The sequence below is a fragment of the Geotrypetes seraphini genome, chromosome 1, assembly GCF_902459505.1.
Source record: "Geotrypetes seraphini chromosome 1, aGeoSer1.1, whole genome shotgun sequence".
Taxonomy (NCBI): domain Eukaryota; kingdom Metazoa; phylum Chordata; class Amphibia; order Gymnophiona; family Dermophiidae; genus Geotrypetes; species Geotrypetes seraphini.
The window spans coordinates 114,408,358-114,432,789 of NC_047084.1; the positions used below are offsets into that span (position 1 = coordinate 114,408,358).

Sequence of the window (24,432 nt, forward strand, 5' to 3'; positions counted from 1 at the left end):
TCTAATGAAACAGCTGTTCTTGGGTAACTCGGGCCTGCTTCAGCTGGGGGTAGACGGTACCTGTTTCTTAACTGAAACCCCAACCAGTGGAAATATGCTTAATCAACTTTTTCTTTCTGTTCTTTGTCCCTGTGTATTTCAGAGCTCCTCGCTGCATCCGTTAACGCCTAGCTTGGAGATCATCCAGGGACAGGCAAAAGTCCCAGTGATGGTGGGAGGGATTCCTTATCCACTGCCTTTCTGCTGCTGCTGCTGCTCCCGTGGGTGCAGAGATGGCTGGGTTCCCCAGCTAGCTGTGCCAAAGAGGACTTCCTGCTGCCAGGGCTGGAGTGTGGCACATCCAGGAAAGGGGCAAGAATGCAAACGGGTAAGTGTCTGGGGGGCGGAACGACGGCAAGCAATTGGCAAGAGACAGGACGGGAGCATGAGCGCAAAGTAGAGCGAGTCGTTCTCGCCGTGCCACTCCACTGACCAGATTAGCGTCTTTTTATGGAGGACATGTGGGGAAGGCTCCAGTATGCAGATAAAGCAGATTCATTAGTGGTTACATAAGTGGAGAAAACTTATCAGAGCCTTCTGGAAAAAGTTAAAAGTCTGTACTGCGCTTCCATGGACTGACACCGTTCTTTCGTGTTTCTTCTGTTCCAGTCATGTGTTTTATCGTAGGATTCGTGCTTTTGTGCTCCTCCTAGATTTGGCCAAAAGCTTTATTATAAATTAACCGCACAAGCGGGTGACCATATCTAAAGGAGGCAACAAGGAGATCGCTGAACTCAGAAAAACCAAGAAATTTTCACACAGTCTGTCATGATCTGCCTTCTGTCTTTTAATCTTTTTTTTGACATGGGCCCGGATGCACAAAAATTGTTATTAAAATCCTTCTGGTCGCTGTGGGGTTGATAAGTTGTCCGATTTGAAAACAACGATTGATGATCAAACAACTTTGCATGCAAATAAGTTTCGTGGAGATCCGCTGTAATCCCATCTGATCAGTTGTTGGAAAAGCACCTGACCCATGCGCAGAACCGGCAGGGGAAGCCCCGAAGCACAGATGGTGTGTGTGTTATACATGCACAATATCTGTCCCCATAAAAAAAAAAAAAAAGTTGTGCCGGCCCTTCTTCCGACGACAGTCTCTGAACTTAAAAAAAAAAAAATTGGCAGGAGGGAAGCCCACTCCCTCCTGTCTCGGCCACCCGGACCCACCTCACACCTGACCCCCCCCACCTTTTAAATTACAGAGAGATAGTAGGGATGCCTTCTTCCTCCTGCTCCTGATGCCGCGACACCCATGTCACGACCCCCCCATACCCTGCCCCCAATCCCTGTACTTAAAAAAAAATTGCAGGAGGGATGCCCACGTGCCGTGAAACCAACCTCCCAATTCCACCATCCTCCCTCCCCCACCCTTGACTCCTCTACTTAAAAAAAATAAATAAATCAGCAGGGCTCCCCATGGAACTGAGCCCCCTCCCCCACCCCACCCCCCAATCTTTAAAATAAATCGGCAGGAGGGTGCCATGTGTTTTGACCCTCCGAATATTATTAAATATGGCCCCTGAGAGAAAAAGGCTGAACAAGCCTGATTTAGAGTGTATTGGATCTGAGAGACCTAAACAGATTTCTGATTTGGGAAAGATTAAAGACACAGCGAGACCCAGAAAGCTGCAACAAGCGTAATGCTATCCGCGGAAGCCTAAGAGAACATATAACCCAGCTTCTTGGGGAGAACATCTTTAAACTCACCAGAGAATTTTCCATTCTACTGGAACGAGACCAACAAATTTTCCCGCCAAAATTCAAAATTGGTGATCAAAGGACTTTCCTGCCTCATTCACCTCAAACTACAGCCAATCAGGCTTCAGGACCAACTGTAGACCTCAGAGCACACTCTGAGGAAAGCCACAGCATGATGGCTGAAACGTCGGTTCTACCTACCCAGATGCGGCAAGACCCAGAAAACCGCCAGGAGCGTTAATTAATGGTGTTTGCACTGAATCTTTTTCCATAGAAAAGGAACTAGACAGGACTGTCCCCTTTCCCTGCAGCCATTTGTTTTCTCTTTGAAGCTTTTATTGTGTGCTTTAAGAAATGAGAAAATGGTAATGGGATTATCTATTGGTGAATTCTAATCTAATCTAGTCTTCGATTTATATACTGGGTCATCTCCCAACAGAGTTTGACTCGGTTCACAAGTAATTAAAGACCAGAGAAATAAGAACAAAGAGCATAAGAGCAGATAAGTATTGTAGAGATTTTGCTGATATTTTTATTGACCCTCAACCTGAATCTTCTTTGCCAATGGCCCGTTCTCACAGTGATCAATCCAGGTCCCTAGTACCCGGCCAAAATCCAAGGAGTAGCAATATTCCATTCAGAATCCTAAAGAATAGCAGGATTCCGGAATCCCAGAGAGTAACAAGATCCTAGAATCCCAAAGAGTAGCAGCATTCTATGCTACCGATCCAGGGCAAGCAGACTATGGACTTTTCCTCCAGGAACTTGTCCAAACCTTTCATAAAACCAGCTACTCTATCCGCTCTTACCACATCCTCTGGCAACGCGTTCCAGAGCTTAACTAAAATGTTTTCCTCCTATTGGTTTTAAGAGTATTTCCCTGTAACTTCATCGAGTGTCCCCCTAGTCTTTGTCATTTTTGACGGAGTGAAAAATCGCTCCACTTGTACCCGTCTCTTATTTGAGTACATCGGTTATCTGTTCAGGCCCATGTACTTTTCATTTTTGATGGACCTTCTCCAGGATATTTAGCTCAATTTCTTTTCTTTCCCCACTGGTAATGAGCCTGTCATGCAGGAGGTGGTCATTTAATTTACTTTTCAAGGTGTTCATTATAAAGGTTTTTGTGGGGTTTTTTTTAAATTTATTTATAGTTTCTATACAACCAAAAATGGTACAAGTAATACTGAAATACATATAGTTAGTCAATAATGACTGAATTAAATATACAAAGCAATATGCTAACTTATATAGTCCTCAATTTAAGGAGGTAGGCAAGACGTAAACAGAAAAACCCCTGGGGAGAAGGGATATAGGTACAATTAAAACATAAAGCAAAAGAGCAGTATTTAGATAGTAACCTACTATTTAACTAAATTCCGCACTGAACACCTGATTCATTCTGGCTGCGTTGGAATCCCTTTACTCTCCATGAAAAAACCTAGTTGGGCAGGCTCAAAACATATATATTTATTCCCTTGATAGGAAATATAACATTTGCAAGGAAATCTTAACTGAAAAGTTGCCCCCATAGAAAATAGGACAGGGGTCTCAAAGTCCCTCCTTGAGGGCCGCAATCCAGTCGGGTTTTCAGGATTTCCCCAATGTTGCATGCATTGCTTTCAATGCATATTCATTGGGGAAATCCTGAAAACCCAACTGGATTGTGGCCCTCAAGGAGGGACTTTGAGACCCCTGCAGACGATATTGCAAAAATTATATTCTCCTGGATTGTGTCCATTTTGAGACATCTGGAAGGTGTCAGGTCAAAAGCGCGCCACGACAAAGGCGCGAAAGACAAAAGCGTGCGCCGACAATTGAGCGCAGCGCGCACCACCGCGCCGCTGTAAATTACAGTTTTTAGGCGCGCCCAGACAATTGAGCGCAGCGCGCGCCGCCGCACCGCTCTAAATTACTGTTTATAGCGCTCTGACGGGGGGGCGTGGGGGGGAACCCCCCCACTTTACTTAATAGACATCGCACCGCGTTGTGGGGGCGTTGTGGGGGGTGTGGGGGGTTGTAACCCCCCACATTTTACTGAAAACTTCACTTTTTCCCTGTTTTTAGGGAAAAAGTTAAGTTTACAGTAAAATGTGGAGGGTTACAACCCCCCAAACCCCCCATAACGCCGGCGCGATGTCTATTAAGTAAACTGGGGGGGTTCCCCAACAAAACCCCCCATCGGAGCCCCTAAAAACTGTAATTTAGAGTGGTGTGGCGGCGCGCGCTGCGCTCAATTGTCAGCGCATGCTTTTGTTTTTCACGCCGTTGTCTATGAACCCATCTGGAAATATGTATACCCTTTATTTGAACAGCATTTCTTTATCCTGGGGTTTGGAGTTTTTTTTTTTGTTTTTTTTACTGCACTCTATTTATTTATCAAGCGGTATAGTGGAATTCTCAACCTAGAGATTTGAAAGCTGAGGTTTCTCTCACTATTTGTTTTTCAAAGTTTATTTTCTTGATATTGTCATAGCTATCTTTTACATTATATTTTCTAGTGTTATTCGCTGTGAGCCTAATTAGCCCCCCCTTTATTAAACGCAATAACGGTTATTAGTGCAGGGCGCTACGCTGAATGCTCCGTTCTCCTCCTGATGCTCATATAGCTCCTATGAGCATTGGGAGCAGCGCAGAGCATTCAGCGTGGCTCCCTGCGCTAACAACCGCTATCGCGGATTAGTAAAAGGGGAGTAGCTGTTGAGCAGAATACAGATACCGTGTCGCATTATGTTACATTACACAGGGCCCTGCCCTGCTTCCACCTGCACTGCACCATCACTTTTAATGGTATCTAGAGTTTTTGTTTCCAATACATTAATAACGTGGCGGGCCAGAGTAGCAAAACTTCATGGGCACAGAGATGGCTTGTTCTGATGACAGAAAGCACAGGGAGATAAAGATGGCGGTTAATCAGTGTCTGAGGGATAAAGACTTTGTAATGCTGGCTAGGAGAGAGCCTCAACACCTCCAGCTCTGCTTATAATCTCAAAACATCATAAGAAGCCTGGTTAGCCAGTTTGCACTCATGGCGATAGGAAGTTTTGCCATTCCCCTGGCTCCATTGGGATGTGGTATGGGGGGGAGGGGGATCAATGAGGCGGCAAGAGACTGTGAAGTCAATGTATATAATTGACTTTATTCCATGGACATGTAACGTACAAATAGAGGAATGCAGTAGAAAAACTCCTGCTCTGTTCAATTTCCCTTCTGTAAAAGGTTGTGAAAGCAAGAAATTCCTAAATCACTCTGTAGCATCTCAGGCAGCTTCTCATGAAAAAGAATTTCGATCATGGTTGCTCGCAGCTGTTTCTTACAGACATTTTAGAAAACATCTATAAACCTATCACTAGCTGACTCATTCAAATAGACGATTATGTTTAATGTGTATAATCTTTTGTAAACCGCGTAGAACTTTTTTGGTAACGCGGTTTATAATTATAATACTGTATTATGTTATGCTAGGTTAGGTTATGAAAGGAACTTCCATCCATGGTGGCTTCTCCCTCTTCAAAACTTCATATGACCCTGAAAATGCTCACGATGTTCACAGTCCTCCTGCCTGTAGTTCAAAGCATTACACGGTATTTTCAACGTGGTATTGAGGGGGTCCCAGGTTCTAACTTCAGGTCTGGCTACAGATCTCTCTTTTTTGCCATGTAAGTACTGAAGGAAAGGGTGGCGAAGTCTCCAGACAACCTTTTTATTTAATAAATAGACATCCCCCTGGCAGGGAGATCATAGAAATTTAAAAGCCATTTAGCTGGGTAAATAGGTGTCTGGGAATGATCCACTCTTACCCTGAGTATAAGGGAAAGAGGGTGGGCTTGGAGTAGAATTAGGTTTGAGAACGGATGGGATTTGAAAAATGTCCTCCATAATTTGTAGGTATTATGCACCTGTTCTGGAGGATTCCTCTCTTATGGTTGGTAAACTGTTTGTTAGCCTGGATCAGAAAATGAATGGGTTCATAGACAACCCTGCGAAAGACAAAGGCGCGCGCCGACAACTGAGCGCAAGACGGAGGCGTGCGCCGAAGAAAATTACAGTTTTTAGGGGCTCCGACGGGGGGTTTTGTTGGGGAGCCCCCCCAGTTTACTTAATAGAGATCGCGCCGACGTTGGGGGGGGTTTGGGGGGTTGTAACTCTCCACATTTTACTGTAAACTTAACTTTTTCCCTAAAAACAGGGAAAAAGTGAAGTTTTCAGTAAAATTTGGGGGGTTACAACCCCCCACAACGCCCCCACAACGCGGCGCGATCTCTATTAAGTTAAGTAGGGGGGTTCCCCCCCACACCCCCCTCCCGTCAGAGCCCTAAAAACAGTAATTTTCTGCGGCAAGCGCCTCCACGCTGCGCTCAATTGTCTGCACGCGCTTTTGACCTGCCACCAAAATGAATACCCCTCTGCAGATTGATAGATAAGCACCATCCTCAGAAACTGATGACTGTCTGTCTGGTGAGTTGAAGAGTGAGCAGTAGGACCAGACTTAGAACGTAATACTTGTCTTTTTTTTTTCTCCCCACAGATGGCATTCCGATGGGGACTCTGCTGCCAAGGGCTGCATAGAACTTCTTGAAAATAGGCCCCTTTGGCCTCCCCGCCTTCATTTCAGCCACATCACCTTGTCCATCAGCAGCACTTTACGTTTGTTCCCCGACCTCTCCTTCCTTTTGCTTTGGCTTTCTGTTTTGATTTAGCTGTGTGACAGAAGGCGGGCAGATCAATGAGGCACATCCATGTTGAAACACCCTCCAAGGAGCCTGGCATGGATGCTGGCTCTTCTGACGGAGGCACTTCTCCTCAAGGACAGGGAAACACCTTGGACCCTGGCCAAGCCAAAGAGTGTCGGGTACTGATGGGCTACAATGAGAATGAAATCAAATGCCAGAAAGTATATCAAGTTTCTGTCTTCTCCCATCTATCCAACTCGCCCAGTTCCACGGATCGGAGAACCAGTCCTCGGCAGACCACCAAGCGAGGATTCCCAGAACAACGGGTCTTGGATGGCAACCGAGACCCAAAGAGGGCTTACTGGGGCAATGCTTCCAATTCCCATCGAGAGAGCATACTGGGCTCATCACACCATGACAGGGACCAGGTGGATTTCTCATCGGCAGGACCAGACGATCTGGATGCAGTTGAGGATGGTTTGCTAACTGAAGAACTGCCCCTTTGTAGTTCTTCCCAGCACTTTTCTCACAGTGGCTTGCAGGTGATTGAGCACAAGTGCAAGAGTAGCCCTGGCCACGTTAGGGACACGGACCTCGGGCCTTCAGCTGCCAGGGTTTGCAGTAATGTGAGCGATGAAGGAAGGGAGGGATTGCCAGTCAGCCAGCACACTTCTTGCAGTACTTTGCACATCTCCAGCCAGGGGGAATCTTCAGGTTGGCATGTTTGCCTGGGCAGCTCTCCTGCTGTAGGTGATGGCTCCCTTGAGAGCAGGAGAAAGTTTGGGATAGAAGGCAAAGAATCGCAGCTTTTTGAAAGCCACCTCCGGGTAGCTGAGAATTCAGCTGAAGAACATGCAAGTGGAAAGGACAGCGGTGTAAAAGACGATGGTGTTAGTAGCCAAAATATACTTGAGATTGATTTGCACAATATTGCACAAATATCCACCAGGGGGACGCATGTGAGGCATGATGAGATGGCGGGGGGTTCTGTGCATTGGGGCCTTACTGAGTTGAGTCATCTCCCCTCACATAGCAAAGAAATGAACAATGGCAGCCTTCTTAGAGAGCATGGTGAGTTAAAGGAGCCTACCACCCCACAACCGGAACGTTCAAAGGTCCAGATTTCAGAAAGTAACGGCTTAACTTCTTCAGAGAAAACTCCTTTGACCAGCATCAAGCCAAACAGTTCCACCTCTTGGACAGTGAAGAGGAAGCTGCTTCAGTCCAGTGAGACAGCAGATTCCTGTTCGGAGGACGAGGGCCAGTCACCAGCCAAGAGAAAGAGAGTCCAGCTGTCTCACCCTGTTCTGGTGTCATGCAGAAGTACTGATGCAAAAGCAGCTCCGTTCTGGAACCACTTGCTCCCATCAGCAAGAGATCCTCCAAAGGTGAGTGAACCCCTCTATTCTCTTTACTTAAGAAATGTGATCTCAAAGCACAAGACCTTATCTAGTTCTTTCTCATCATGCATCATCCATTCCTCTCCTGTCAACCCTGGTGTGTAACCTCTGTTCTGTGTGACCCAGGAAATTATTAGATTCCTTTCTTACCTCCTAAGGCAGTGTTTCTCAAACTGTGTGCCACGATAGATTCCAAAATTTTGCTGCCCTACTGCCACCCAACGTAATTGTTTTAATTGGTTCAATCGGCGTAGTAATTGACTGCACTACTTAAAAACCAGTGAAAACGCCATTTGAAAAAAATGGAGGTGCCTCAATAAATGATGCCGTTGTCCCAACTAAGTTGACGCCTAAGATCACTGTAGGCCTAATTAACGTGGTCTTAGGCGCAATTCTCGGGAAAGGTAGGTGCCAGAAAGTTAAAACCCTGGCCTACGTTTCTGGTGCCTGCCTTTCACGTAGCCAAGATTTTCCAAACAGCACCGTTGCGCGATTGACACACAACCGGCACCACATTTGTAGGCGGCCACCGATTGCGGCGCCATTTGGAGATTCTGGCCCTTTAGTCTCTTCTCAAAGGGTTTTGGGTAGAGGCTCCGCATTATTTTAGTAGCTCTTCTCTGGACCATCTCTGCTCATGTCTATAACCTTTTGGAAGTATAGCCCCCAAACCTAGATAATACCTAGACTGGCCTCTGTGAAGACGGGATACTGGGCTAGATGGACCATTGGTTAATCAAGCCATTGTGACATCACTGATGAGGTTGGCTCTTAGGCATTGGTGGAATGAGGCATTATGACATCACAGTATGAGCTCTGGAATGCTGCTACGATTTAGGTTTTTGCCAAGTAATTGTGACTTGGATTGGCCTCCATGAAGACGAGATATTGGTCTGACCCAGTAAGGCTGTTCTTGTGTTCCCCCCAAAAAAAAAACCCAACCCTATAATAATTCCTTAATAAATAAGGACAACATCATAAACAGGTTGCATTCTCCTCATTACATCACTCATCTTCACATTTGTTGTGTTGATGTGGATATGTATAGTAGTAATGTGTTTCATGGAACCGACAATTAAGGGCCATATGTGTTGCAGCCATAAAGCAAAGTAATTGAAAAAGTAAAATGGACCTGCCCCAAACGTCGCAATAAGGAGGCCACATCAGACACCGAGAGAGCCAGTGGGGGAAGCTGTCCATCATAATTTGATGAGCATAATGGGAAAGGGCACCTTGGAGTTAACTGAATTGTTGACATGCTGTATAACCATCACTTTCTTGAGCCTGGGGAGCCTGGGAGTTTAGGTGACAGGTTGTATAGGGAGAACAGTAGAAAGAGAGGTAATGCCTTTCTACAAGTCATTGGTGAGACTCCATCGAGAAGACTGTGTCCCATTCTGGAGGATATAGACAGGGATCAAACAGAAGTTACCAAAATGGTGCAGGGTCTCTCCTACCTCCTCCCCCCCCCCCAAAAAAAAAAAGGAGATGCGGTTTAAGGATCTTACTATTTGTATTCTAGAGGAAAGGGTGGATATGATTGCAGAATTAAAAATATCTCTGGGATATAAATAGGGTTACTTCCTGCACCTCATTTTAGAGAAAAGAATGCTCTAGAGAAGTGGTTCCCAACCCTGTTCTGGAGGACCGCCAGGTCAGTCGGGTTTTCAGGATAACCCTAATGAATATGCATGAGAGAGATCTGCATATAACGGAGGTGCCAGGCATACATATCTGCTCCATGCATATTCATTAGGGCTATCCTGTAAACCCAACTGGCCTGGTGGTCCTCCAGGACAGGGTTGGGAACCACTGCTCTAGAGCAGGGGTGTCAAAGTCCCTCCTCGAGGGCCGCAATCCAGTTGGGTTTTCAGGATTTCCCCAATGAATACGCATGAGATCTCTCTGCATGCATTGCTTTCATTGTATGCTAATAGATCTCATGCATATTCATTGGGGGAAATCCTGAAAACCTGACTTGATTGAGGCTCTCGAGGAGGGACTTTGACACCCCTGCTCTAGAGAAAGAGGCCACAGTGATGAATCTCCTGGATGATAACTCAGGAGCAATATCAAAAACTATTCCTGAACCTAAAGGGTAGAGGATGCTTGGAATGAAAGTATAGGCCAGGGGTAGGCAATTCCGGTCCGCGAGAGCCAGAGCCAGGTCAGGTTTTCAGGATATCCACAATGAATATGTATGAGATGGATTTGCATGCACTGCCTCCTTGAGATGCAAATCTATCTCATGCATTGTGGATATCCTGAAAACCTGGCCTGGCTCCGGCTCTCGAGGACTGGAATTGCCTACCCCTGGTATAGGCAACAATAGGAACAGCAGGGAGAGGAAAAGGCTGAATACCAGAGGAGCCAGAGTTCAAATCCCGCTGATCTTGGGCAAGTCACTGAACCCTCCATCGATTCTGCTAATTCTTGAACGGGGTTCGTGCAGTTACGTGCACCTCGCTCGTGGAAGTGAACTGTGCTCTACTTTATAAGGTAGTGCATAAGGCTGGGGGGAGGGTGTACACTTGGGCAGAGCAAAGAAGGCAGAGCCCCAACATATGCTGTAAGCTTGGTGCTTTTCATGATGCACTTAGGCCAGTGGTCTCCAATCTTTTAATGTGTAGCGTTGCAGTGTGAATACGAGGGACCGTCAAAAGATTTCGAGCTTCCACGTAACATAGTAAATAACGGCAGACAAAGCCTCGAGTGGTCCATTCAGTCTGCCCAACCATACATGCTCCATAAATTAATTATTTAGTTTAAATGGCCCTTTTTCTTAGATATTTCCGGGCCCGAAACCCAGAGCTGAGGTTCCATCTACTGGAGTCTCCATCAAAGCTCACTCCAGCCCATCTTAACCGACCAAGCCATCGATACCCTCCACAGCCCGTCCTCAACTGAATGTCCACATACGGGACACGGACCGTGCATGTCTGCCCAGTCCTGGCCTTAGTTCCTTCAATGGAGATCCATTATTTTCTGATTAGAGATCCTCTGTGCTCATCCCACGCTTCTTTGAACTCTGTCACGGACCATCTTCCTCTGACTGGGTATTTAACATTAAAAATGAATACAAATATTGATTCTACAACACTTCCAGGATGTATTTTAAAAACTCAACAGTAGCAGACACCCGAGTAACGCACTTAAGAGATTTGTTTGCAGTTAAGGAGTGGAGGAATGGATTAGGGGTCAAAGCAGCTGCCTCGGCAACTGCATCTCCTTATGACTGGGCAAGTCACTTAACGCTTCATTACTCCATGTAAACCACACAGAAAAAGGGTTTATATATTGACGTACTATTTATTTATTTCGATTTCTATCCCGTTGTCCCAAAAGAGCCCAGAACGGTTCAGCGAATGGCCACCAGGATGGTCTCAGGACTCAAGGATCTCCCGTATGAGGAACGGCTGGCTCACTCGAGGAACGTCGAGAGAGGGGAGACATGATCGAGACGTTCAAATATGTCACGGGCCGTAGTGAGATAGAAGAGGATATCTTTTTTTTCTTAAAGGCCCTACGACGACAAGTTCCATTGGAACTCAGGGGTGGGAGATTTCATAGTGACACCAGGAAGTACTTCTTCACCAAAAGGGTGGTTGATCATTGGAATAGTCTCCCACTGCAGGTAATTGAGGCCAGCAGCGTGCTGGATTTCAAGAGAAAATGGGATAAGCATGTGGGATCACTTCAAGGAAGAAATTAGGGGGTGGGTCATTAGAGTGGGCGGACTTGTTGGGCCGTAACCCTTTTCTGCCGTCATCTTCTATGTTTCTACATAGTATAGAGTTAACAGGTTACAATTTACACTAGATTAGCCATAATTTCTGGTACAAGTTTTCTCTAGCTAGACACATATTTAGGGTCTAATACTAATACAGTGGAACCGTGGTTTATGAGTATAATTCGTTCCAGAAGCATGCTCGTAAACCAAAGTACTTGTGTATCAAAGTGAGTTTCCCCATAGGAAGTAAGGGAAACTCACTTGATTCGTTTCCCCCCACCCCCACCCCGAAGCAACCAGTGCTGCTCCACCTCACCCTCCACCCCCAAGGCCACTGGCGCTCTCGGACCTCCCCGCTCGCAAAGGCCCCCTCTGTGAACCGCCATCCCAAACAGAAGCCCTTACCCTGATCTGGCACCAGCATGCAGCACCAACCCACAGGACATGCCGATGCTGGAAAATCCTGCCTCTTGCCTGGGCTGGGCCTTGAGCATCCGCGCATGCTCAAGGCCTTCTGGCTCCCGCTCTCCCCGAGAACCTCAGATGCTCAAGGCCCAGCCCAGGCAAGAGACGGGATCTTCGTTGACTGGCACCGGCACGTCCTGTGGGTTGGTGCTGCGTGCTGGTGCCAGATCAGGGTTTGGGCGGGGGATGCCGGTTTGCATGTGGGTGGGGGGGGGATTCGCAAGTGGGGGGGATGATGCCAGTTCTCGGGGGGGGGGGGCATGCCGGTTCTTGGGGGGGGGCGCACAAATTGAGTCAATGCTCGGTTTGCGAGGCATGATTTGCTCGTCTTGCAAAACGCTCTCAAACCGCGTTACTCGCAAACCGAGGTTTACAGTTTACTGGTTATAATTTACCTGGTTTTTCTACTGTACAAGTTTTATCCTAATTGACAAACAGCTTATAGGTTGGATTTGCTTTCTTTAGGTGGCACATAACGGGTTCTGGTACCAATGTACATTTCTTTGTAGTCCATCGGTCAAGGGCAGGGGTTAGGTGAAGAGGTGGTCGATTCCAGTGGCTCGGTATGTAGTGGGAGTAGGTGCGTCGTTTACGGTTGCAGGGAAATCCCTGTATCATGTCATGTGACCTTGGTCATGGTCTCTCTTTCGTTTTTATTTGTTTAGTAACTTCTCAGCTGATAGTCAATTGGTGGCGAGAGTCGTTATTTTTAATCCACTGCCGGCATTAAAGTGGGACATTCCGTGCCGGGTCCTGTGGGGGCTTCAGCATTAAATTTCTGGGTTTTTAAAAAGCTGTCCAGCTCATGCCCAGTTAAGTTAATATTCAAACTTAACCTGCCATGGTTTAGCGCTTAAAGACAGGACAGCTCTTTCTGCGTTAAACCGGACTCGTTTAGGTCTGAATGTCGGGACGTAATTGGACTCCCCCGACATAGCCAGCTTTAAGTTTGGTGCTAACCAGTTCTGTGAGCAAGAGAACTAACCATTCGGTGGGAGTTTCCCGCTGGTTAACTTGCATTGAATATTGGCCAGTTAATTTTTGTCTTGCAGGTTCTTTATCACTTTTTTACTTCTTTTTCATTCTCTTACTTTGTCACATGAAGGACAGATAGTGAACAAAGAATACCCTTACTTGGTCAGACCAATGGTCCACCAAGCCCAGTGGCCCATTCTCACGGTGGCCAATCCAGGTCCCTAGTACCTGGCCAAAACCCAAGGAGTATCAACATTCCAGCATCCCAAAGAATAGCAAGATTCCGGAACCCCAATGAGAGCAACATTCCAGAGCTGAGATTGTGATGTCATAATGCCTCATTCCACAGAGCCTCAGAGCCAACCTCATCAGTGATGTCACAATGGCTTCATTGTTCTATAGTTGGCTCACGTAAGAACATAAGAACAGCCATACTGGGTAAGACCAGTGGTCCATCAAGCCCAGTAGCCCGTTCTCACGGTGGCCAATCCAGGTCTCTAGTACCTGGCCAAAACCCAAGGTGTAGCAATATTCCATGCTACCAATAGAGGGCAAGCAGTGGCTTCCCCATGTCTTTCTCAATAACAGACTAGAGACTTTTCCTCCAGGAACTTGTCCAAACCTTTCTTAAAACCAGCAACGCTATCCGCTCTTACCACAACCTCTGGCAATGCGTTCCAGAGCTTAACTATTCTCTGAGTGAAAAAATATTTCCTCCTATTGGTTTTAAAAGTATTTCCCTGTAACTTTGAGTGTCCCTTAGTCTTTGCTCCTTTCAGCACTCGCTTCTTTTTCACCTGACTTGCTTTGCAGACAGCGAGGCACCCCCTCAGCTTGCTGCCCCAGGCGGTTCCCTGTTGGTCCTTGTGTCCACACGATCACTGTACACAGTGTGTGTGTCTCCCTCTTGATTGCATACTGTTTGCCTTGTCCACAGCTGGCTGCCACGCATGCACATTTTCAGTCTCTCTCCCTGTCTCTGGCTCAACTGCTGACACTCTCGCACATCGCATGTGTTAATCTTCAGTGATGCTCGTTACAGGTTCACTGGAAGTTCATGATGAACATATGCAGCTTTCTCATCTTCCCCTTCTAACATAAGCATGTAAGAAGAGCCTTATTGGGTCAGACCAATGGCCCAGTAGCCTATTCTCATGGTGGCCAATCCAGGTCACTAGTACCTGGCCAAAACCCAAAAAGTAGCAACATTCCATTCAGAATTCTAAAGAATAGAAAGATTCCGGAATCCCAGAGAGTAACAAGATTCTAGAATCCCAAAGAGTAGCAATATTCCATTCAGAATCCTAAAGAATAGCAAGATTCCGGAATCCCAGAGAGTAACAAGATTCTAGAATCCCAAAGAGTAGCAACATTCCATGCTACCGATACAGGGCAAGAAGTGGCTTCCCCCATGTCTTTCTCAGTAACAGACTATGGACTTTTCCTCCAGGAACTTGTCCAAACATTTCTTAAAACCAGCTACGCTATCTGCTCTTACCACATCCTCTGGCAACACGTTCCAGAGCTTAACTATTCCCTGAGTGAAAAAAAGTTCCTTCTATTGGTTTTAAGACCACTTCCCTGTAACTTCATCGAGTGACCCCTACCTAGTCTTTGTAATTTTTGACGGAGTGAAAAATCAATCCACTTGTACCCGTTCTACTCCTCAGGATTTTGTAGACTTCAATCCTATCTCCCCTCAGCCGTCTCTTTTCCAAGCTGAAGAGCCCTGACCGTTTTAGTCTTTCCTCATACGAGAGGAGTTCCATCCCCTTTACCTTCTTGGCCGCTCTTCTTTGAACCTTTTCTAGCGCCGCTATATCTTTCTTGAGATAAGGAGACCAGATGAGGTCGCACCATGAAGCGATACAGGGGCATTAAAACATTCTTAGTCTTGTTAACCATCCCCATTCTCAAGCTAAATGTGCATACACTGCTGCCTCTTCCTCCCCCCCCCCTCCCACCTAGTCCTGTTTCCTCCTTACCCTCAGTATAATGGGTATACACTTTCTTCCTTTCTGTCCCTCCCTCCCCTTTGCTCATTTCTGCCTCTGTACGTTGCAGGCTCCCATGTCTCTTTGTGCTTCTGAGTTGCCAGGGCAGTGGTCTTTGCTAATTTTTAAGCGAGGACAGTTTTGGGTCCAAAAGGGCTGAAGAAGAGCCCATAAATATCTTCCTATTTGGGGCCATGACACCAAGAACGCTTCTCGACATGAATTCCTACCAGAACATCTGGCCTTGGTCACACGTGCAGGACACAGATAACCCCTATGCAAATACAGGACCACAAACGAAACCCGAAGATGCCAGAACACCACCAAAGAACATTATATAGACAACAGTTGTTAATTCTGAAAACTGACACTTTCCAGTCACTAAATCGAACATAAAATCGTTTTCTTACCTTTTGTTATCTGGTGATTTCTGGTTTTCTCCTCATCTTTTCCTAGTCTCTGGTTGCTGCGCTTGGCACCAGCTTCACGGCTGGCAAATGCCCGTGTTTAGCGGTTAGGCAGGTTCCTACCCCTAAATGACTGCCTAATTTCTTCTTTAGCTCACTTCTTTCTAGTACGAGGGGAGGCTTCAAAGTTCTCAGCCCAACCAACCAACTTCCTAAATTCAGAGCGTTATTTTGTCTCTGGAGCTGAAAAGAGTGTTGTCTTATTTCATAAAGTGCCAATTTGCAGAAACGAAATTCTATGTTGTGACCTTGTTTCAGATCGTTGATTGACCCATATCCGCGTCATTCCCTTCTCGGCTGGGCTGATAACTTTCCAGCACCCCCTCGTAGTGTGAAGACTTTCAGACTCACAACCAGAGCTGAGATTGTGATGTCATAATGCCTCATTCCACCAATAAGAGACAACCTCATCAGTGATGTCACAATGGCTTCATTGTCCTATATTTGGCTCATTTTTATTACATACCAGGGGTGCTGAAATGTTCTCAGCCCAATCAACCTTCCTAAATTCAGAGCGTTATTTTGCCATTGGAGCTGAAAAGAGGGTTATCTTATTTTTAAGTGTCAATTTGCAGAAAAGAAATTCTCTGTTTTGACCTTGTTTCAGTTCATTGATTGACCCATATCCACATTATTTTCTTCCTGGTTGGGCGGGGAACTTTCCAGCACCCCCCCCAGGTGAGTTTCATTCAGGCACCCCAGATATTTTTCGGTCCCTGAAGGGCTCACAATCTGGGTTTGTACCTGAGGGAAGAGAAGGTTAAGTGATTTGAAATCCTGGCCCTCCTGGTTCTCAGCTCACTATTATTCACGCTAAGCTACTTCTCCGCTCATTCTGCCTAATGATTAAACCAACTTCGTCCCCTGATGTCCTTGGGATTCTGCTTAGAGGGCTCATTGCTGCTGGCGTCCATTCTACCAAGAAAACACTGTGTACAGCAGAGATGACGCCGTCATGTGCCACTCCTGATAAACAGCAGCCCATTCACATGACGGTGTGACTGAGCATCGGAACGTTACCCTTCCCCGTGCCAGGGCTGAAGGAGGCGGAGCATGAGAGAGAGTCTGTGTGTGGCTATTTTTTGGGCACTGAAATGTTGGTCTCATGCTTTTTTTTTTCTGTGGCCCTTTCCAGAAGTTTAAAGCTTAGGATTAGTTAGAGAGGGAGCGGCCGGTGTGGAGTGTACCATGCTTGCCACAGGCTCTCGTGCTTTCTCCATCAGACGCTTCTCATCTCCTTCCTGCTAGGACAAAGTCCTTATAACGTAACATAAAACTCGACTTTGAGACCATGTAACCTTGCAAATCTATGTGATTTACAAAAGATTACATCTGCTTACAACCGAGCAAAAGTCATGGAATTTAATTTCCCTAAAATCTAGAGAATAAGTAAGTATTCAAACATTTTCCAAATTCATAGAAACATAGAAATAGACGGCAGATAAGGGCCACGGCCCATCAAGTCTGCCCACCCCAATGACCCTCCCTATCCAGATATGAGAAAGACGTAAGAGATGGTTGTTTGAATTCTTTATTCAACTGGCAGCCTGATATGAACGCTTACGTTCATGAAATCTTTTGAACTTCACCGATGGAAAAACAAAAAAAAAAAGCATGAGCTTTACGTGAATGTTTTTGAGTAGCAGAGGCAAATGGATTAATCAAATAAGCTGGAGATTGACCCCCGCAAGACTTAGACACAACCCAACTTAAAAATAATACGTGCCTTCTAGTTAGTCCATCAAATGGGCTACTAAATCTGTCCATCTTCTTGTACTTCCCTTGACTGTGGGTTCCTAGAGCTGAAATCAGACCTTCTGTGGCATTTCTCAGCTACCAGGAAGGCAATAAAAACTCCCCTCTTCCTCTGACCTTCTATAAAACAGCCTCGATCAAAATCCCACTGTCTACGTAACAAGATCAGCCGTCACTGCTCTACCATACAGTCATACCTAACACGTATTATTGGCCGCTCCTATGTACGATCTTGCCGTGCCAAGTACCGTCATTGCCGATAATTCCACACTTTGCCGGACATTCCATGTTATACCACACCTAGCATACATTGTCATTCACAGGTACTGTATGTACCTTCGTATATAGTTCAAGCTCCTATAGCTAACATAGAAGTGGGTTCATTCTGCTGCCCCTCAATATCTCTCCTCGCTCCTCTCTCCTTATACACCTCCCAGAGAACTCCGTTCCTCAGATAAGCCGCTCTTAGCATTGCTCTTCTCCTCCACTACCAATTCCAGACTTCGTTCCTTTCATCTAGCTGCCTCTATGCATGGAATAAATTACCCGAGTTTGTCCGCCAACCCCCTTCCCTTCCCTTGTTTAAAAGCAGACTGAAAACCCACCTTTCTGATATAGCCTTCAATCCATAACCCTCTTCCTCTGCCCTCCAACCCAGCCAGCAAATTAACCCTTCCCCTTAACTGTATCCATGACATCCTATTTCTCTGTTTAGATTGTAAGCTCTTTGGGGAAGGGACTGTCTTCTTTGTAACTCTGTACGGTGCTGTGTACGTCTGGTAGTAGCGCTATAGAACTAATTCATAGTAGTAATCGTAGTGTGAAGAGTTTCAGTCTTTGGGAAGCAGAGCTGAGACTGTGATGTCATAATTTCTCATTCCACCAATAAGAGCCAACCTCATCAGTGATGTCACAATGGCTGGATTGTCCTGTACTCCTCTCTTCCCTCCAACCCAGCCAGCAGATTAACCCTTCCCCTTAACTGTATCCATGACATCCTGTTTGTCTGTTTAGATTGTAAGCTCTTTGGGGAAGAGACTGTCTTCTTTGTAATTCTGTACGGTGCTGCGTTCGTCTGGTAGCACTGTATAAATAATGCCATGCTCCTGTATGCACTGCCTGCCATACCATGTACTGTCTTGCATCCTAATGCACTGTCATGCTCTGTTCTGTGCTGCCTTATCACGCTTTGTAATGTACGATCAAGCTCTTATTAGTTACCAAATTCATAACATCACCACCCCATGCTGGATGAGGTCTTGTCCTGTCGTATCCTATTAAGTATTGTAATGCGTTTTGACTATCTCATGCTCCCCTATGTATCGTTCTATCAAGTCATGAGCTATACTGCCATCCTCTACATTGTTATGCCCTGTTATTCCTTATTATATATGTAAACTTGTAACCCATTCTGAGCTCTTCTGGGAGGACGGGCTATAAATCTACATATTGTAGTGTGCAAAAGTATACGTCTGAAGCAATAATGCACTCCACAGTTCACTATAGGCGTGATTCCTAAGCCTGACCTAGGGGGGCGCCTCAGCCAGTCAGGTTTTCAGGATATCTACAATGAATATTTATGAGATTGATTTGTATATGTAATAGCGACGTATTTATTTATCCATTCATTCAATTTTCTATACCTTTCTCTCGGGGGAGCTGCACCAATATATAATCCCACAGCAGGAAACATAAAGGCTTGAGGACCTGAATAAATCCATGTAAACCGTTCTGAGCGCCCCTGGTAGAAGGGTATAGAAAATGGAATGAATACATACATCCATCCTATTGTCTTTAATCCCCTGAGAACTCCTCCCCCACCCCCTCCTGCAAAATAGGTATCCAAAGGTTCCAATGGTGCTTGTATTCAGCCTATGAGCACCATCCTCCTTAAACACCCCTTCCCAGTTTTGAGCTAATTACAATTAAAGTTATTAGTTACTACAAGGAAAAAGTAATATATTACTTTAACGTAATATGTTACTTTTAGTTTCTTTTTAATTCTTGGATATAAAAGTTGTTTCAACATTACATAAAATTAATTATAGCAAATGGAAATCCATTCTGAAAGAAAACATCTAAACAGAAAATGCTCAAGTCCTCAAATACAGTGGAACCTCGGTTTACGAGCATAATTCGTTCCAGAAGCATGCTTGTAAACCAATTTACTTGTATATCAAAGCGAGTTTCCTCATAGGAAGTAAGGGAAAATCACTTGATCCATTCCACCTCCCCTCCCCCACCCCACCAGCCTCCGGCGCTTGCTCCACCCCATCACATCCCCAAAAGACCCCCCCATCCCTGAGGCTATTGGTGCGCTTCTGAGATGCTTAAGGCCCAGTCAGGGGAGAGGCACGATCTTCGGCACCGGCACCTCCTGTGGGTTGGTGCTGTGTGCCGGTGCCACATTGGGGGTAAGCATTCAGTTTGGGCAGGCGGGGGATGCCGGTTCGTGTGGGAGGGGGCGATGCTGGTTTGTGGGAGGGGCGGCGTTTGTGGGCGGGGGGCGATGCCGGTTCGCGGGCGAGGGGACTCACAAGTCAATGCACGGTTTGCGAGTCACGATTTGCAAGAATATTTTGCTCGTCCTGCAAAGCACTTGCAAACCGCGGCACTCGTAAACCGAGGTTTGACTGTATAGAGTTTCAATACAATTAGAGAGATATTTAATAAAATAAGGAAAAAAAAGCCCATGAAAATTACCTAGTTAAATGCCTGCATATCTTTTATACTCCTTCAAATATTAAGGGTTCCTTTTACTAAGCTCTGCTAGACGCTAATGCCTCCATTGAGCTAGCCTTAGTTTTTCTGCGTAGCGCGGGGGGCAGCGCACGCTAAAAACGCTACCGCAGCTTAGTAAAAGGAGCCCTAAGTCATAAACCAACAACCCTATTAAAAATGGATTCATGCAAGAGCGAGCTGGTCACCTTTACTTTACTTTGCACTGTAGTTGTAATGCAGTGCTAAGTATTTTTTATGGGGGACAAAAAGACCTCAAGCTTAGCTGAGAAAATCCCAAACTAATTACCATCTATATTAGGTCTTAGGTTCCTCTAAGGGATAACACCCACCCTGCGAAGAAGCTCACCCAGCTTGTTTTGGTTTTTAACACATCGCTGTCTCCAGTTGTTATCCATAAGGTTCCCCAGTACCTGACACACTTTTTTGGACCCCTGAGGAAGGAATGTTTCTTCGAAACATGGACTGTGTCGGGTCCGGTTTCTCTAACCTTTTTGGATACAAACTGTTTTATGTTCATTTTTAATGTGTGTTCATTAAAGACTTGGCATCTTGTACACCATTCCTGCAGTTTTTTTTCCTTTGTTCCTATAAGGGATAAGAACATAAGATTTGCCGCTGCTGGGTCAGACCATCGTGCCCAGCAGTTCGCTCATGCGGCAGCCCTTAAGTCAAAGACCAGTGTCCTATTTGAGTCTGGCCTTACCTACGTATGTTCTGTTCCAGCAAGAACTTATCCAACCTTTTCTTGAATCCCTGAAGGGTGTTTCCCCCTATAACAGCCACTGGAAGAGTGTTCCAATTTTCTACCACTCTCTGGGTGAAGAAGAACTTCCTTTCATTTCTACGGAATCTATTCCCTTCTAACTTTAGCGAGTGCCCTCTCGTTCTCTTCACCTTGGAGAGGGTGAACAATTTCTCTTTCTCTACGAAGTCAATTCCCTTCAATATCTTGAATGTTTCGATCATGTCCCCTCTCAGTCTCCTCTTTTCAAGGGAGAAGAGGCCCAGTTTCTCTATCTCTCACTGTACGGCAACTCCTCCAGCCCCTTAACCATTTTAGTCGCTCTTCTCTGGACCCTTTCGAGTAGTACTATGTCCTTTTTCATGTACGGTGACCAGTGTTGGATGCAGCATTCCAGGTGGGAGCTTACCATGGCCCGGTACAACAGCATGATAACCTTCTCCGATCTGTTTGTGATCCCCTAATTAATCATTCCTAGCATTCTGTTTGCCCTCTTTGCTGCCGCCGTGCTTTTGATTTAGTGGATCATGATCTACTGCTTGGACTCAATCGGGATCAGTGGTAAGGTACAAAATTGGTTCAGGCGGTTCTTAGAACAAAGAACATATAAAGTGTTTTCTGATGAAAAATATTCTCCCTCTTGGAGGAACTCATGCGGAATACCACAGGGCTCTCCTTTATCCCCAACGTTGTTTAATGATTATTTAGTGTCCCTGGCGCATTTACTCTAAAGTCTAGAGTAATGTTTTACATTTATGCAGACGACATCTCTATATTGCTACCTTGTAAGAACATCTCAAATGAATTGATCACTCGAATTTCTATAATCTTAGAAAAGGTAGAATTATGGATGCTACAGGTTAGGTTGAAGCTTAATCCTGAAAAAAACAAGGTGTTTTTTTTTTGGCAAGCCCTAATGAGAAAATTCAAGAAAAAAGTATCCAACTGAAGGGCCAAAATTTCGAGATAGCATCTAATTTGAAAATTCTGGGGGCTACTTTGGATCGCACATTAACTTTTAGGAAACACACAGATTTATTAATTTAAAAAAGTTATGCGCTTTTATGGAAATTAAGAACCATGAAAAAGTTTTTTGACAGCGAATCTTTTCAGTTACTGGTTCAATCTATTGTATTATCAACTTTAGACTATTGTAATATAATTTATTTGGGGTTACCTAAAAAGATTATATTAAGATTTCGGTTGGTGCAAAATGCTGCAGTTGGCCTGATTTTTAATCTTAAAAAGTATGATCGTGTTAGTCCTTTTTATACCAAGTTGCATTGGTTGCCTTGTGGGGCCAGAGTGTTTTTTAAGTTCGGATGCATTTGTTTTAAGGTGCTTTTTGGATTATCTCCCTCATATTTGTCCCCCCTATCTGAAACTTTCTTACTCAACAAAGGGAACTAGACATTCTGGAAAGTTCATCTTCCCTACTCCAAAGGGACCTTTTTAGACAGGACTTTGGAGTATCAAGCTGGGAAGATGAACTCCAGGCTAAGTCCGATGATTGTTCAATCTAATTCTTACTTCACATTTAGGAAATCATTAAAGACCTATTTTTTTGACAAATAAGAATATTAATTTTGATATATTTAAATGAGGTCTTTTGTTTCTATTCTTATTGTCATAGTATGTTTTCTTTTTTTTTTAATATTGTACTTGAATGTTTTTAACAAATTGTATTACTTTTATTATATAATTTTAGATTGTACATAAATAGTGTGTTCTATGAAACTGTACCATGTGCTGAAATGTCTCAGTATTTTCCTGTTTTGAACCGCCCAGAACGACTGGTTGGGTGGTATACAAGAAAATAAATTATTATTATTATTATTACAAGTACTCCCAAGTCTCTTTTCTGGGGGCTCTCTCCGAGTACAGCACCGGACATCCTGTATTCGTGCATATGATTTCTGTTACCGACATTCATCACCTTGCACTTATCCACGTTGAACCTCATTTGCCCATTCCTCGAGCGTGTTTATGTCTCATTGTAGGTCTTCGCAATCCTTCTGTGTCCTCACTACTTTGAATAACTGTATCGTCTGCAAATTTAATCACCTCACTTGTCGTGCCAATTTCTAGGTCGTTTATAAATATGTTGAAAAGCACAGACCCGAGCACCGAACCCTGCGGCACTCCACTCGAGACGCTTTTCCAGTCTGAGTATTGTCCATTTACTCCCACTCTGTTTCCTATCCGTCAACCAGTTTTTAATCCATGTAAGTATATCACCTTCAATTCCATGGCTCACAATTTTTCGAAGTAGACGTTCATGCGGGACCTTGTCGAACACCTTCTGGAAATCTAGATATACGATGTCGACCGGGTCACCCTTGTCCATCTGCCTATTTACTCCTTCGAAGAAGTGCAGTAAGTTTGTCAAGCAAAATCTTCCTTTGCTGAAGCCTTGCTGGCTGCTCCTCATCAATTTGTGTCTGTCAAGGGGATCAGTGATGCGGTCCTTTATCAGCGCCTGTACCAAACATAAGAACATAAGCAATGCCTCCGCTGGGTCAGACCTGAGGTCCATCATGCCCAGCAGTCCGCTCATGCGGTGGCCCAACAGGTCCAGAACCTGTGCAGTAATCCTCTATCTGTACCCCTCTATCATATCCCCTCTAAGTCTCTTCTTCTCCAGGGAAAAGAGACCCAGTTTCTCCAATCTCTCAGCTATGAAAGGTTTTCCATCCCTTTTATCAGACGTGTCGCTCTCCTCTGAACCCTCTCGAGTAACGCCATATCCTTCTTAAGGTACGGCGACCAATATTGGACACAGTACTCCAGATGCGGACGCACCATCGCCTGATACAGCGGCAGGATAACTTCTTTCGTCCTGGTTGTAATACCCTTCTTGATTATACCTAGCATTCTATTCACTCTCTTAGCAGCTACTGCGCACTGTGCCGTCGGCTTCATTGTCATGTCCACCATTACACCCAAGTCCCTTTCTTGGGTACTCTCATTCAGTAACATCCCTCCCATTGTGTAATTGTACCTCGGGTTTCTGCTTCCCACATGTAATACTTTACATTTCTCAACGTTGAACTTCATCTGCCATCTCGACGCCCATTCCCCTAGTTTGTTCAAGTCCCTTTGCTATTCTTCGCAGTCCTCTTTAGTCCGAGCTAAATAGTTTGGTGTCGTCCGCAAATGTTATTATCTCACACTTCGTCCCTATGTTTTTAGATCGTTTATAAATATATTAAATAGCAGCGGCCTGAGCACCGAGCCCTGCGGAACACCACTCGAGACCCTCCTCCAGTCCGAGTAGTGGCCCTTCATCCCTACTCTATGTTTCCTACCCGCCAACCAGTTTCCGATCCATCTATGTAATATAAATTTTAAAAAGTGGGGTTTTAGACCAGTGATAGCTTATCAAGACAAGTTCTAATAACAAGTAGCTACAGGCGCTTGAGGTCTTTTTGTCCCCCATAAAAATACTTAGCATTGCATTACAACTACAGTGCAAAGTAAAGTAAAGGTGACATAGTGACATAGTAGATGACGGCAGGTAAAGACCTGAATGGTGCATCCAGTCTGCCCAACCTGATTCAATTTAATTTTTTCTTCTTAGCTATTTCTGGGCAAGAATCCAAAGCTCTACCCGGTACTGTACTTCGGTTCCAACTGCCAAAATCTCTGCAGCCCATCTCCACCCTCCCAGCCATTGAAGCCCTCCCCAGCCCATCCTCCACCAAACGGCCATACACAGACCCAGACCGTGCAAGTCTGCCCAGTAACTGGCC

At 45.2% G+C, this 24,432-nt stretch overlaps 1 protein-coding gene across 4 annotated transcripts in view; it reads left to right on the plus strand.

Moving 5' to 3' along the window:
- The window catches only part of FAM214B (family with sequence similarity 214 member B), a 202,078-nt gene that overhangs the window by 146,932 nt on the left and 30,714 nt on the right, over window positions 1–24,432 (plus strand). For all 4 annotated transcript variants that reach the window (XM_033936182.1, XM_033936210.1, XM_033936193.1 and 1 more), the window contains exons 3-4: window positions 143–367; window positions 6,266–7,798. In XM_033936182.1, the coding sequence (XP_033792073.1) occupies window positions 6,464–7,798 (1,335 nt within the window). In that variant the 5' untranslated portion in view covers window positions 143–367; window positions 6,266–6,463. The remainder of the gene's footprint in view (window positions 1–142; window positions 368–6,265; window positions 7,799–24,432) is intronic.